This window comes from Bubalus bubalis, chromosome 24, assembly GCF_019923935.1.
Source record: "Bubalus bubalis isolate 160015118507 breed Murrah chromosome 24, NDDB_SH_1, whole genome shotgun sequence".
NCBI lineage: Eukaryota > Metazoa > Chordata > Mammalia > Artiodactyla > Bovidae > Bubalus > Bubalus bubalis.
Genome location: NC_059180.1, coordinates 36,834,053 through 36,848,089, shown reverse-complemented (window position 1 = coordinate 36,848,089; position 14,037 = coordinate 36,834,053). Strand labels below are relative to the sequence as shown.

The following is a 14,037-nucleotide window of genomic DNA, read 5'->3' as shown; positions in this document are numbered from 1 at the left end:
TTCTTTAAAAAAGAAAAAAAAAATTATTTGGCAGTGTCCGGTCTTCACTGTGGCATGCCAGCTCTTAGTTGCAGCACATGGGATCTAGTTCCTTGAACGGGGTGGTAGGGGTGGGGGGAACCCAGGCCCCCTGCTTTGGGAGCACAGAGTCTTAACCACTGAGCCACCAGGGAAGTCCCTCCCTCAATCTTCAGCTCCAGGAGGCCTTGTAGTATCTGAAAGGAGAATTTCCCTCCAGTCTCTTAGCTCTCACAGTTCTTAACCTGAATCTCAGTCCTGGTTTTACCTACCTGTCTCCTTTGTGTTCTGAGTGTTAGTGAGCGTGTGTCTTCCGTTATGGTTCTTGGCCGGTGAGTTTTGTGCTTGACAGGGCATATCAGATGCTGTGTCCTCAATAAGGTTTTCAATGAAACAAAAGCAGGAAGCTGAACCATGTAATAAGAAACCCTAGGAACCCAAGAGTCTTGTCTATGGCTTCTGCCCACTTGCTTCCTCATTTCATTGCAAGGTTCATTTCCTACATAGAATCAGCTGCTGCAAGGTCTCATTCCCTTGTTTGTCATCCTTCTTCCCCCCGGAACATTAGCTCAGTGAAGGCTGGGACTCTGTCCATCTCTTTTACCTAACATACTATTGAAAACAAACAGTCATGTAGAAATAAGCCAAGACCAACCAAATGAGAACAAGCAAAGGCAGTTTACTCAAATCTTGCTATCGTAAGGGAGTAAGCCACCATCAGGCCACTAGTGTTTTAGCAGAAGCTCAAAGGTGGACAGATGGTGAGAGAGGTCTTTTGAGGGACAAAGAGAAGGTTCCAGGGATGTCCTGATTGGCAGGGGGCAAATGGTCGTCCTGGGGAAGCTGGAGGTGGAACAACAAGAAGCAGGACCATTCCTGGGCCTGGTGGTGTCATTTTTGTTGTTTAATTACTGAATCACATCCCACTCTTTTGACCCCATGAATTACAGCCCGTCAGGCTCCTCTGTCCATGGAATTCTCAAGGCAAGAATACTGGAGTGGATTGCCGTTTCCTTCTCTACTATGCCTGGTGAAAGGTGCATATTTCACTTTCTCTTGTTGTCCTGAAGTTGACAATGGGGACAAATATTAGAGGTGCCCATTACTTATCAAGTCGAGGCTGTTTTTGAAACAATTGTTACAGGGGTTCTTGTTGGGCTTTCTGAATTGATTTATTACAGCTGATGGTCTGACTTCCTACAGGTGTGATTTGTGGTTAGCAGCCTGGCTTCCTGGGTTGTTGGCTGGAGATATGAGTTGGTTTCCTGTACTGGCTGCTGAGAAGATTTAGGGTCCAAGTTCCATGTGTATATATATGGCCTGGTTGTTTTCCATGTGTATATTCAGTCTTCCTTTGTCGATAGGAGGAAGGAAAGCAAGGTGGGGAGGGATGATGGAGGTCAGACTCTTACCCAGATTTCGTTCTGGACACTTCATGTCAAGGACCGACTCATCGCAGAGCCAACAGCTCCCAGAAGCACCCACCTTTGAATCACATCCACTAGTCCCAGGCTGGAGCCCAGTGAAGAAAGGAACTCTTTTCCTATCAGTCGGTCAAACAAGAGCCAAGGCTTTTGAGGAGGCACTTAAAGAATTTTCAGTTCGCAGTTGTGCAGAAGCTGTTGTTCAGGTAATTTAACATTGATTTTAGTTTAAAAGGCAATTAAGATAAAATGAGCAGCCACTAGCCACTTAGGTTAAATAAGCTCAGATTTAAATTGCTCCCCATTACCACCTTTGTTTGTGATGTTTGAGCTCTTTTATGCTAATTTAACGTGCAATCATGTGGTAGTCCAATTGGGGCAGGTGGATGGAAGAGGGAACCAAGCCATTATTATTGAAAGAGGAACAAACTGGCCCCAAATTGCTCCTAAGATAAGTGCAAAAGTGTTAGTTCCTCAGTTTCGTCTCTTTGTGACCCCATGGACTGTAGTCACCAAGCTCCACTGTCCATAGAATTCTCCAGGCAAGAATACTGGAGCGGTTAGCCATTCCCTTCTCCAGGGGATCTTTCCAACCAAGGATTGAACCCGGGTCTCCTGTGTCTCCTGCATTGCAGGCGGATTTTTTTTTTTTTTTTTTTTTTTTTTAACCATCTGAGCCACCAGGGAAGCCCTCCTAAGATGGGATGGGTTCTCTTTTATATCACTCCTGGGAATGTAGATGTGTATAAAAGTCAGGGTCCTGGTTTCCTATGCCTGAAAAGCTAGAAATGGTGCCCACTGGTTGACTTATCAGTTTCACTTCTAGATATTTACCCTGACATATCGAACAAGGGGCAGTTCGTGAAGCTATGGGCAGAGATGTTCGCTTCAGTGTTATTTAACATAGAGTGAAAAGGAATCGTGCATCACAGTGGGATACCAAAATTGAAGTTATCATTCTTTTTTAGTGGCAGAAAATCTTGATATATTGCAAAGCACAAAACTATTATAAGGCAGTTTATATGATACAATGTCTCCTGTGTGCTTATGATTTTTTAGTTACATATGCAGTGGAAAATGGACTGGACAGATTTGTAACAAAATATTACATGTGGCTCTCTTTCCGTGATAAAATATGAGTGACATTTTCCCCTGTGCTTTTCCAGTTTTTTACAGCTTTCCACAATAAACACACAATGGAGTTTTATTTGTTTTTTGAGCTCTTGTTAAAGATTTTATTATTGGCATATAATTGCTTTACAATGCTGGATTATTTCTGCTGCACAGCAAGGTGAATTGGCTATGTGTGTAGACATATCCCCTATCTCTTAGACCTCTGGTCTAATTACAAAACACATTGAAAACAATATGTGTTTGTGGTAATGCTATTAAAGAATTCAGTGCTATGCTTGATACATGCCACGTCAAGGATGAAGTTCTGCGTACGTGTTAGGAGGAAGAATGCACGTTCAGTGGCAATAATTCTTGCTTTAAGAAAGGTTGCTGAGCTTTATTAAAAAAGGTCGTTTACCTGGCCCTAGTGAAAAGGTGGAAGGCGAGCCATTCTATAGAGCAGGCTTCTGAAACATGCCCGGGTGATTCATGGATTTGTCTATTCAGAAATGTGGTCATTCACCAGCAACCAGTGTTGAGCTAATGGGATCCATTTAGGAATATAACCACAACAGGTCCACCATAAATCGCCTGCTCTCCCATCTCAATATGCTTCATTAAGCTCACCTTTCCTGATGCGACTGGATTATTAGATGTCAGGACGAAGAAAATCATTAGGTCCCACTGTTCTAATCCTCCAGAGCACCAATGTGGTTGCTATGTAATTTTATTTTATTTTTTTTCAGATAGAACCTGCTTTATGCCTTCCTATGGGAAAATATTTTCAAACGGGTAAAGAAGCAATATTACTGTATTGTGAGGCGTATCTCAGTAGGTCATTACCATAACTTCTAGCAGAAAGGATAATCTATGTCACATTTTACTTCAAGGATAAGATTGATTTTTATAAAAATCTTTAGTGCATTGAAGCTTAGCAATTTTTTTTTTCTATGAAGAAGCAATTAGATACTGGAGTTTTCCAGAAATGTTAGGTGAGTATAAAAGCCAAACCCTGATTTTTTTTTTTAAAGAAAAGATCATCATTCAACATTTGAAGAGAAAAGGCCGTTTCTCGGTGAGAAAATGATATTGGCACAATGACAGTCATTACCTCTCACACGGCCAGGTGTCCGCCGTTTTCTTACATTTACATCTCCCCGGAAAACTGACAAAAACGTGATCCAACAAAGAAGAATATAATAAGCACCTGTATTTCTACCACCAAGAACTGCTGTTTTGAATGAGCTTTCTTCCTAGGATGTGTATCTACATGCATGTAGGTATACACATGTGTGTGTGCTCGGACACTTCAGTCGTGTCTGACTCTTTGCGACCCCGTGGACTGTAGCCCACCAGGCTCCTCTGTACCTCTGCCGTTTTGAATGAGCTTTCTTCCTAGGATGTGTATCTACATGCATGTAGATATACACACGTGTGTGTGCTCGGACACTTCAGTCGTGTCTGACTCTTTGCGACCCCGTGGACTGTAGCCCACCAGGCTTCTCTGTACAAGGGAAGCCTATATATATATATATATAAATTTTATTTTAAAAAGTATATATATGTGTTTATATATAATGGAGCTTCCCTGGTGGCTCATATGGTAAAGAATCTTCCTGCAATGCAGGAGATCTGGGTTTGATCCCTGGGTCCAGGAGATCCCCTGGAGAAGGAAATAGCTATCCACTCCAGAATTCTTGCCTGGAAAATCCCATGGAAAGAGGAGCCTGGTGGACAACAGTCCACGGGATCACAAAGAGTTGGACACAACTGAGTGACTCATATATATCTTTAAAAGTTTTCCATATATATAACACATATTACCGTTAACAAAAGTATGAAACCAAAATATGTAAATATTCTTTTAAAGGAGAACTATAATTCTCTCAACTTCAGCCACTGACCTGAGTCTTTAGTTCCTTTCCCCATAGTTAAAGTTATGAATCTGGTGCCACCCTTTTAGGCCAGGGATCAGCACAGCAAACTTTCTGTAGAAGGTTCCATAGTAAGTATTTCAGGCTCTGTGGGCCACTGGGTCTCTGTTACAACCACCTGGCCCTGCAGTTGGAGAACAGAAACAATCATAGTCAGGGTGTCAGCAAATGGATTCAGCCATGTTCCAATAAAACATCATTCATGGACATTGAATTTGAATTTCCTACTTTTCCTATTTTTTAAAATATTTGTCTCAATTTTTCTAAACTTTAAAAACTGTTTTCAGTTGGTAGGCTGTACAAAAACAGTGATCAGTAGCCCGGCTTCTGGTTCTTCTTTTATATCTCCACAGACATTTCTGTATCTCCAGATAATAATATCTGTAATATTATTTCATTTGTGTGTTTTCTTTCATGAATGTTATTGTAGTGTATGAATCATCTAAAAGGTATATTTTTAACTCAGCAAAGTTTTTACTAAAGAATATATATATATATATATATATATATGTTGTATTATGTAGTATGTCTAGTCAAGGCTATGATTTTTCCTGTGGTCATGTATGGATGTGAGAGTTGGACTGTGAAGAAGGCTGAGCGCCGAAGAATTGATGCTTTTGAACTGTGGTGTTGGAGAAGACTCTTGAGAGTCCCTTGGACTGCAAGGAGATCCAACCAGTCCATTCAGAAGGAGATCAGCCCTGGGATTTCTTTGGAAGGAATGATGCTAAAGCTGAAACTCCAGTACTTTGGCCACCTCATGCGAAGAGTTGACTCATTGGAAAAGACTCTGATGCTGGGAGGGATTGGGGGCAGGAGGAGAAGGGGAGGACGGAGGATGAGATGGCTGGATGGCATCACTGACTCGATGCACATGAGTCTGAGTGAACTCCGGGAGTTGGTGATGGACAGGGAGGCCTGGCGTGCTGCGATTCATGGGGTCGCAAAGAGTCGGACATGACTGAGCGACTGATCTGATAGATACCTTACATACATGTACACATACATGTATGTGTCTGTCTAGCTAAAGATTATTCCTAAATAACTGTTATTTCTTTTCTTAGTTATTTCTTTCCACTGCTATATAGTATTCCATCACAGGATATATCATGTATTTGATGCCAGTGGGCATTTAGTTGATCATTTCTTTCCTATTACAAATAGTAGTGCGGTTATATCCATACACACTTATGCATGTATTTGTCAGGGCAGGCATTAGGAACAAAATTGCTTGGTTATGGGGAATGCACCTTTTCCATTTTAATTGTTCTTGTGCAGTCACTAAGTTGTGTCCGACTCTTTGCAACCCCATAGACTGCAGCACAGTCTTCCCTGTCCTTCACTATTTCCTGGAGCTTGCTCAAACTCATGTCCATTGAGTCAGTGATGCCATCCAACCATCTCATCCTCTGTCACCCCCTTCTCTTGTCCTCAATGTTTCCCAGCATCAGGGTCTTTTCCAATGAGTTGTCTCTTTGCATCAGGTGGCTAAGTATTGAAATTTTAGCTTCAGTCCTTCCAATGAATATTCAGGGTTGATTTCCTTTAGGATTGACTGGTTTTATCTCCTTGCCATCCAAGGGCCTGTCAAGAGTCTTCTCCAGCACCACAGTTCGAAAGCATCAATTCTTCAATGCTCAGCCTTTTTTATGATCCAACTCTCACTTCCGTACATGACTATTGGAAGAACCCTGCACTCCCTGATTACTTTAACAGTTAATTTCCAATGTAAGCACATATTATTCTCTGGACATGGTTTTCAACAGCATCAAGTAAAATGGCAAAACATTAAGTATTATTTTATTAGACACTAGTAAATAAGTTTCCAGAGGGATGATACCAATTTACCCTTCCCCCAGGGAGATGTCCCCTCATTCTTGATCTGGGTTGGGGGGGGGGGCTTTGCTTATCACTGTTTTTTTTTTTAATTAATTTTTTTATTGGAGGATAATTGCTTTACAGAATTTTGCTGTTTTCTGTCAAACCTCAACCTGAATCAGCCATAGGTGTACATATATCCCCTCCCTTTTGAGCCTCTCTCCCATCTCCCTCCCCAGCCACCCCTCTGGGTTGATACAGAGCCCCTGTTTGAGTTTCCTGAGCCATACAGCAAATTCCCATTGGCTATCTATTTTACATATGGTAATGTAAGTTTCCATGTTACTCTTTCCATACATCTCCCCCTCTCCTCCCCCATCTCCCCATGTCCCTTAGTCTATTTTCCATCTTTGTTTCTCCACTGCTGCCCTGTAAATAATTCTTCAGTACCATTTGTCTAGATTCCATTGCTTGTGGAGTCAGAGTGAGGAAACAGCGTCCGCTCTGGACCATCTTGTCATGTTGCCCTAGATGCTCATGTGGACCTTGAAGTCCCTTTGGGTGCGTACAAATATTGTTCTGACTCTTCACCGGGGCACTTACACATGAGAATAGCAATTTATATCAATAACCGGGTTGGGCAACATCTGCCAAGGTTGTCACACTCTGTGATTAAATGACCATATGTGCCAGGGAACACGGGGACGATGGGACTGTAATTAGGGTTTGCTGTCTTTCCACCCACCATCCCCACCATCCGTAACTTCAAATAACCTTGCTTTTGTGAACTGATTTGTGAATCAGATTATTCCACAGAGACTGGTAGTTTTTTTCCGTGTTAATCATACTTGATATTTGTGTATCTCTACAACTACACAGGGTTCTGATTAAACAGAAGTCTAGAAACCTTTTGCCATTTTACCTGATTCCATTGAAAACCATGTCCAGAGGATAGTATGCGCTTATATTAGGAGTCAGCTGTTGAAATAATCAGGGTGTGTATGTATTTTGCACTGCATTGTCACCGTAAAAGAGAGTTTTACTTAATGTTATCTTAGCATCTTTCAATGCAACTGCCTCCAAGAAAAGCAGGCAGAGAAAACACACATAAACTTTTCTTAAGTTCACAAGGAGCAAGTTAAACACTACATGAATGCAATATTAAAAACACCCTTAATGCATAAGAAGGAAAAAAAAAAAAAACCTCATTTTGTTACTGGTGTGACAGAGATGGATGATGGTTATGTAAGGACTCGGCATGTTCAAAAAAAAAAAAAACCCTGGAAATATTGCTGCTAGTTGTGGAGCTGTGATAAATGTGAAAATAAATATTTGAAGGATTTATTAACATTTTAAAATTTGCTTACTGATATATAAAATCCTACTCAGTTGTGCACAAGGCCTTTAATGAAAATAAACTCTCCAAGAAGTTGACAGAGGAAACTGATGATTATCTCACCGTTAATCACATGTAGTATATCTGTATGATACTCTAGAACTCATTTAGATTCCACCCCTTCAAGAAACAGTTGCTTTGAAGAGAAGCAAGTCCATCTTAGTGCATGTAGCTGGCCATTTTGATTGTGAAGAAAATGAAGAAACAAAGCTCACTTCCCCAATCAATGGATGGTTTAGTCTCTACCCAAAGCTATGGCTTAGACTGGGAATAGCTGAGCTGGGGGTAGTTAGAAGCTTGTGCAACTCATTTCATTTAATAAGAAAAAAAAAATCATATACCTATGAAGACTTTTGGAAACAAAAAAGAGGAAATTTGCTTTGATTCCACTATTATCCAAGGTCAATATATTTTAGAAGGTGGTCGATGGAGTTCAACAGGACTTAATATGTATTTTCCATTTCAAAGCAGGCTCGAACTTCAGAACATCTTCATTTACTACATAATGTGTAAGACTGGAGATTGCAAAGCTGTAACTACTACCACTAAAAAAAAAAAAAAAAAAAAAAAGGACAACCACTTCTGGGAGGAAACACGGAGGAAAAGTTCATCAGCAGCGCTGGGGGTAGGGAGCGGTGAGATTTCCAGCTTTTGTTAGTGTTTATACATGAAGTAGCACGTTGGCAGTCATGAATACTGTCCCGTGGACGTTCTGAATAATGCAGGAGTGAGTGTAAGTAATTGGAAGTGCTTATATCCTGCCTTTAGACATTTCTCCGCTCGTGAGTTAAAATTGGTTGTCAAGGGTGGACTCGGAGGACCCTGCAAGGTGCCCTAGTCTGTCATGTGGTACATATTTAATGCTTGGAAGAACAAGGGAAGGGACACGTGCAGGGGAGCGGGAGGGAGGGAGAGAAGCCAGGGACCGCCGCCAGCTTGGGGAGGCGCGGAGGCGGGACCCACGCAGCCTCCATCCCGGGGCTGCGAGACTTTGCAGAACCATCGGGGCGTCCAATTTGGCCAGGGATTTTTTTGGCGCCGAGGCCGAGGACGCGCGGGCAGCTGGGCTGGGGCGCTGGCAGCATCCCCGGCACCTCGGTGGCCTCCCTTTTGTGTGCGTCCCCCGCGTTGATTGCCTCCTCGCTCGGGCTGCTCGCTCCCGGCGCGCTCTGCACCTGCTGGCGGCGGTGTCAGGCTGCCAGGCGGCCTGGGCGAGCGAGCGCGGAGGCTCGGGCGCGCACGACAGATGACTGGAGTCATTTACATTGCTAGCACGTGGGTGCCGCTTGCTGTCGCCTCGGACTTTTCCCGTGCGTTCTCCCGGGGAGGAAGCAGGAGACACTTTGCAGCCGACAATGAAATCTTGGCAGCTAATTGCAGTCGTGGGAGATGCCCTTCAGGTAAGGCGAGCGAAGAAGGCTCTGAACGCTGGCGGGGACGCGAGGATAGCGGGAGACCAGGGCAAGCTGCATGGAGAGGAGGCGGTGTCTACCGAGGCTTCCCGAAGCCCACTGACTCGCGGGCGGGGGTGGAAGAGGGACGGGGACCGGGGGCGGGCGACAGGGGGGAGGAGTGTGCAAATTGACATTTTGGGCTGCCTGTGGCAGGGGAGCCGCCGTCAGCCGCTGTCCAACGTTCGCGCAGAGAGGGTGGCGGCGTGTGCGCCCCCGGGGCTGCCGATTTAGAATAGGGACCCGGCGGCGGAGGGAAGCCGGGCACACCGAAGCCGAGATGGAAGGCTGTGGATGCCTTCGCTGTGCTTGAATGAGACCCGGTAGGTAAGGCCAGCCGGAGGACCCGGGAGGCTGGGCTCGGGTGCGTCCCGGGGCGCACCCAGGGGCGCCGATCGCCTGGAGAGGGCGAGGGGCGTTCGGAACGACCCGGGGAGCCCCGAGATGAATGGATTTTCTGGACGGAGTAGAAGTTAGCGGGGTAACTTCATTGCCCATGCTCATTGGCTCCGTTTAACTTTATTTCCAGAGATGAATAAGCGTTTATAAGAGAAGGTGTGTAAGTCCCAATAGGCTAGCAGGGGTTTTGCAGGAGCTGCGCGCTTCTTCAAATGTGAGGTTTCTGAAATGACTGGCCAGATGGGCCGTGCCTTGGGAAAGTTGGCACGCTCACGATCCGAGGGGGCATGTGTGTGTGTGGTGGGGGGAGGGGATGAATTTCACGTTTGTGCAGACATGTCTACACTGGGTACTCTCTCCTCTCTGCCTTTCCCGATTCCCAGGGAAGAGGGAGTAAATTGACAATACCAAAAAGGCTTGGACTGAAGAAGTAGGCTCTGGACCGTTTTATTAAATGAAACAAGAGTCATCCTTCTTGAGAGATCAAATGGGGGAAATGTACCTTGCCTTCCAAAGTGATGGAATTTACTGTCAAGCATTTAAAAAAAAACAAAAAAAAAAAAACACGCCAAGTGTTGAATCTGATATTTGTCATCCTGGGAGGATCACCTAGAATCCTAGGGCTCAGCCAATCTCTCTGGCCATTTATTTTCAGATTAGAATGAAACTGGTGTTATTTATTTCTGTTAACAAAAGAGCTAAGCCCCCCTCCCACTCAAGAGGGGCCCAAGGGGAATTCTGAATCCAAAAGTTATGCTGGCAGCCTCATCTTAGTGAAGTGTTCATTAAATTATCTGTGAAACCAGTCACTTTGTGAGTATCTTTCCATAGCTCATAATTTACTCATTGTTTATGCGGTTTTAATTTTGGTCACAGGGAAATGAATGTGGCTTATAATGAAAGCAGTCGAAAATGATTGTGTAATCCTTTTTAGGGGGTAGCTGGGCAGTAAATGTTTGGTTTAAGACCATAAAATCTTTCTCAACCAAGTTTCATAATTTTGATCTGAACGTATCTTCAAAAATCCAAGGGCGCGAGTGTAGATGTGTTTGCGATATGGAGTAACTTGCCTTTGTGGTTTGCTATGATTACGTTTCCAGAGGGTTGTTCTTCAAGTAAGAAAACTCACGTCAGCCGCTGACAGCTGTTTACCACTGATGTTCCCAGGCAGTGCGGGCAGCAGTCATGATTTTCTTAAAAGAAGCAGGATATTTCAACTTTTGTCTGCCCACTCACACTCTCTATACACGCTGGTGCTTCCTTCTGTATTAGAATATTCACAGATTATTAGGAAGAGAAAATTGCTTCTCTGAAGAGTCGGAGGAAGTATCACCAGTGGGGGAAGGTTTCCTCTCACCCTCTCTGATTCATCCTTCTTTTTCCTTCTTTCCTCTCTCCTTCCCTCCCTCTGGTCCACCTTTCTTTCTCTCCAACTCCTGTTTTTCCCTCCCCATCCACCTGTATTTCTTTTCATCTACCTTTTCTTAAGTTTCATACCTGGAACACAGAACAAATTTTCCTTTATCTTCTCCCACTACATTTTTATCTTAACCAGTGTTTTGCACCCTTGAAGGATCATCACGAGCACCTGATTTTTCTTTATCAGTATTCTCTGCTCCTGTGCAAGGATTAATTAATATCAGACAATCCACATATTTAGAAAGTGAATATTCAAACTTTTCTTGTCATTTCATTTTAACCAGTTAAACACTTGGAGAAGGCCTTTACTTTACATGAACAGAGCTTAATCTTGTCTCTGTCATCACCGAGGGATAGATTTTTACAACCCTGCACTTTGCCTCCTAACTTTATTGGGGTAAGCATATTTTTACATATGTCTCTTTTATAATTGCCCCTCAAACTTCTGTTTTCTCTATAACCTCACCTAAGTTTAGAATCTGAATTCATTTTAATCTGTATTCACTTCAACTTAGTAGGAACAGTTATGAGCCTTGACTTACATGCCAGCTTTTTAAACTATCACAAAAATAGTGTCATTCTTTTCTCCAATTTTTTTTTCTTTTTCTCATGATCTTTCCCATAAGTATAACACAAAAGTCGAAGTAGATTTTAGGTCAAAAGGCATTTGGCGACAATTGCCTTCCTCTAAATTATAGTTGTGAGACGTTGAGAATATATAGCTGTATTTTGAGAGCATGACATGAGAATCAGAGTATGCAATCCTTACCATTTTCTCTACAGAGAATCTGGTTGGGTGGGTCAGTCTGGAGCCAAATAACTATTACAATGTTTAGTGTGAGACAGTTTGGTCTTTTTTTTTTTTTTTTTTTCCTGGCTAGACTTACAATTTTTCTGTTAGATTTTGGGCAGAGTTGCAGAACCAGAGAAATGGAGCATGGTCCAAACGAGGTAGGACATTTATGAAATAATGATGAAACCTTGTTAGTATTAATTAAACCTGTGTTTACACTTCATTTTTAGCTCTGTTTTTAAAATGTCACATGAGTTAGTCTCTTAAGTGATCACAGTTAAGTTCTTGGAGAGTAATTCTAATGGAATTAAAATGAAAGGCCTTTTTTGAGACTTTGATCCCCATCCTGTGTTGATTTTTCTGACAAACACAAAAACAAATAGGGAAGAAAACCATGGACCCTTCAAGAGTTTGCACTTGCAGACTTTGGTTGTGGGTCTGAAACCTCCAGGAGGTTGTAACACATGTGATCTTTGTATATATTTGTGGGTGGATGCCTCTGTCCTTCCATTTATTTTCCTTCATTTTCTCCCAGAATTGAGTGTTTACATACATTATGAGCAATAGTAAACAGGAGCAGATAAAGGCATGAAGAGCTTTTAAATTATGCATTTGAATTTGTTTGAATTAAATCATATGCAACAAAATCACAATCCTGATGGTTTGGCATCCCTGTTCTCCCCCCTCCCCCATTTGCATGATACAGAAAGAAAGAAATCTTTAAAAGTCAGCTTTTAACACACAGCGCTCTACTTAGAAATCTTTATTGTTAATAATTCATTTACTATAATATTCCAAACAATTTCCAGGTTTTTTTTTTATTAATAGATACAAAGTTTATATGAAAACTTGTGGGGCATGCATGTGTGTGCCTGTGTGTGTGTGTGTACGTGCGCGTGTGCCCAAAAAGCTGAAACAGCTTGTGTCAGCTATAGCAACTCGCTTTTGATTCAGCAAAACTAGGTTATGAATTCAAGCAATTAAAAATGACAAAAAGCCCAATTTCACTGCCTAGATTAATACACTTCCAATTTTTCCTGCTCCATAAAAATTTCAAAGTGTTCTTTCTGGTTAGGTGTTTGCATAACCTGTGGGGTATTGAAAGGTCCCTGTTTCACATTGGCTTGTGATGTCTTGATGCTTTGATGTAGCGAATGTAAATAGGATCAATGGCATGTTCTTAACACAATTTTCTATTTGCAACTTCTCAGAAAATTTCAGTTGGGTTTAAAGGAAAGCAAGAACAGTTATTAGTTCCCTCACAGTAATCGGTGGGGAATGATCTTTCAGCTGGTTCAAACGTCAGGCAGGCCAGAGAAGGCTTTTTGAGAAGTGATATAATTGTAGCAAAAATAGTGCATCCACGTGCTAAGGTTGACAGTGAGATGCTTCTTTTCCTCTGCAATGGTGGGTGCATTTATTCCTTTTTCTCTAGTTTTATAGGCGTGAATCTAGAATTCTGGATTCTTGTTTATCTGATTACCAAAACTCACTGTTCTTTAAAATGGGCCTTTTTTTTTTTTAACTGATGGATTAGTGGTCACAATTAGCCACCCTGAATTCCCTGCAATTTGGGGTTATGGTGTGTATGTTCAGTTGCTTCAGTTGTGTCCGAATGTTTGTGACCCTCTGGACTGTAGCCCACCAGGCTCCTCTGTCCATGGGATTCTCCAGGCAAGAATACTGGAGTGGGTTTCCATGCCTTTTTTCCAGGAGATCTTTCCAATCCAGGGATCGAACCAATGTTTCCTGCATCTCCTGCATTGCAGGCAGATTCTTGACCACTGAGGCATTCGGGAAGACAGGGTGCAGAATGGGGTTCAGTTCAGTTACTCAGCCATGTTCAACTCTTTGCAACCCCATGGACTGCAGCACACCAGGCTTCCCTGCCCCTCAGCAACTCCTGGAGCTTACTCCAACTCTTATCCATTGAGTCGGTGATGCCATCCAACCATCTCATCCTCATCCCCTTTTCATCCTGCCTGCCTTCAATCTTGCCCAACATCAAGGTTTTTTCCAATGAGTCAGTTCTTCACATCAGGTGGACAAAGTATTGGAGTTTCAGCTTCAGCATCGTCCTTCCAGTGAATATTCAGGACTGATTTCCTTTAGGATTGACTGGTTGGATCTCCTTGCAGTCCAAGGGACTCTCAAGAGCCTTCTCCAACACCACTGTTCAAAAGCATTATTTCTTTGGTGCTCAGCTTTCTTTATAGTCCGACTCTCACGTCCATACATAACTACTGGAAAAACCATTGCTTTGACTAGATGG

The 14,037-nt window shown here is 42.7% G+C and overlaps 1 protein-coding gene across 23 annotated transcripts in view; it reads left to right on the top strand.

Annotated features, from left to right (window-relative positions):
- Window positions 1–14,037, top strand: part of RBFOX1 (RNA binding fox-1 homolog 1) — a 1,703,141-nt gene that overhangs the window by 423,593 nt on the left and 1,265,511 nt on the right. For 2 of the 23 annotated variants that reach the window (XM_044936039.1, XM_044936044.1), the window contains exon 1: window positions 8,865–9,103. The exons of 1 other annotated variant lie outside the window; for it this stretch is intronic. In XM_044936039.1, the coding sequence (XP_044791974.1) occupies window positions 9,059–9,103 (45 nt within the window). In that variant the 5' untranslated portion in view covers window positions 8,865–9,058. Of the gene's footprint in view, window positions 1–8,846; window positions 9,104–14,037 lie in introns of those variants that run through there. 20 more of the 23 variants (XM_044936024.2, XM_044936025.2, XM_044936033.2 and 17 more) reach the window with 20 other exon arrangements.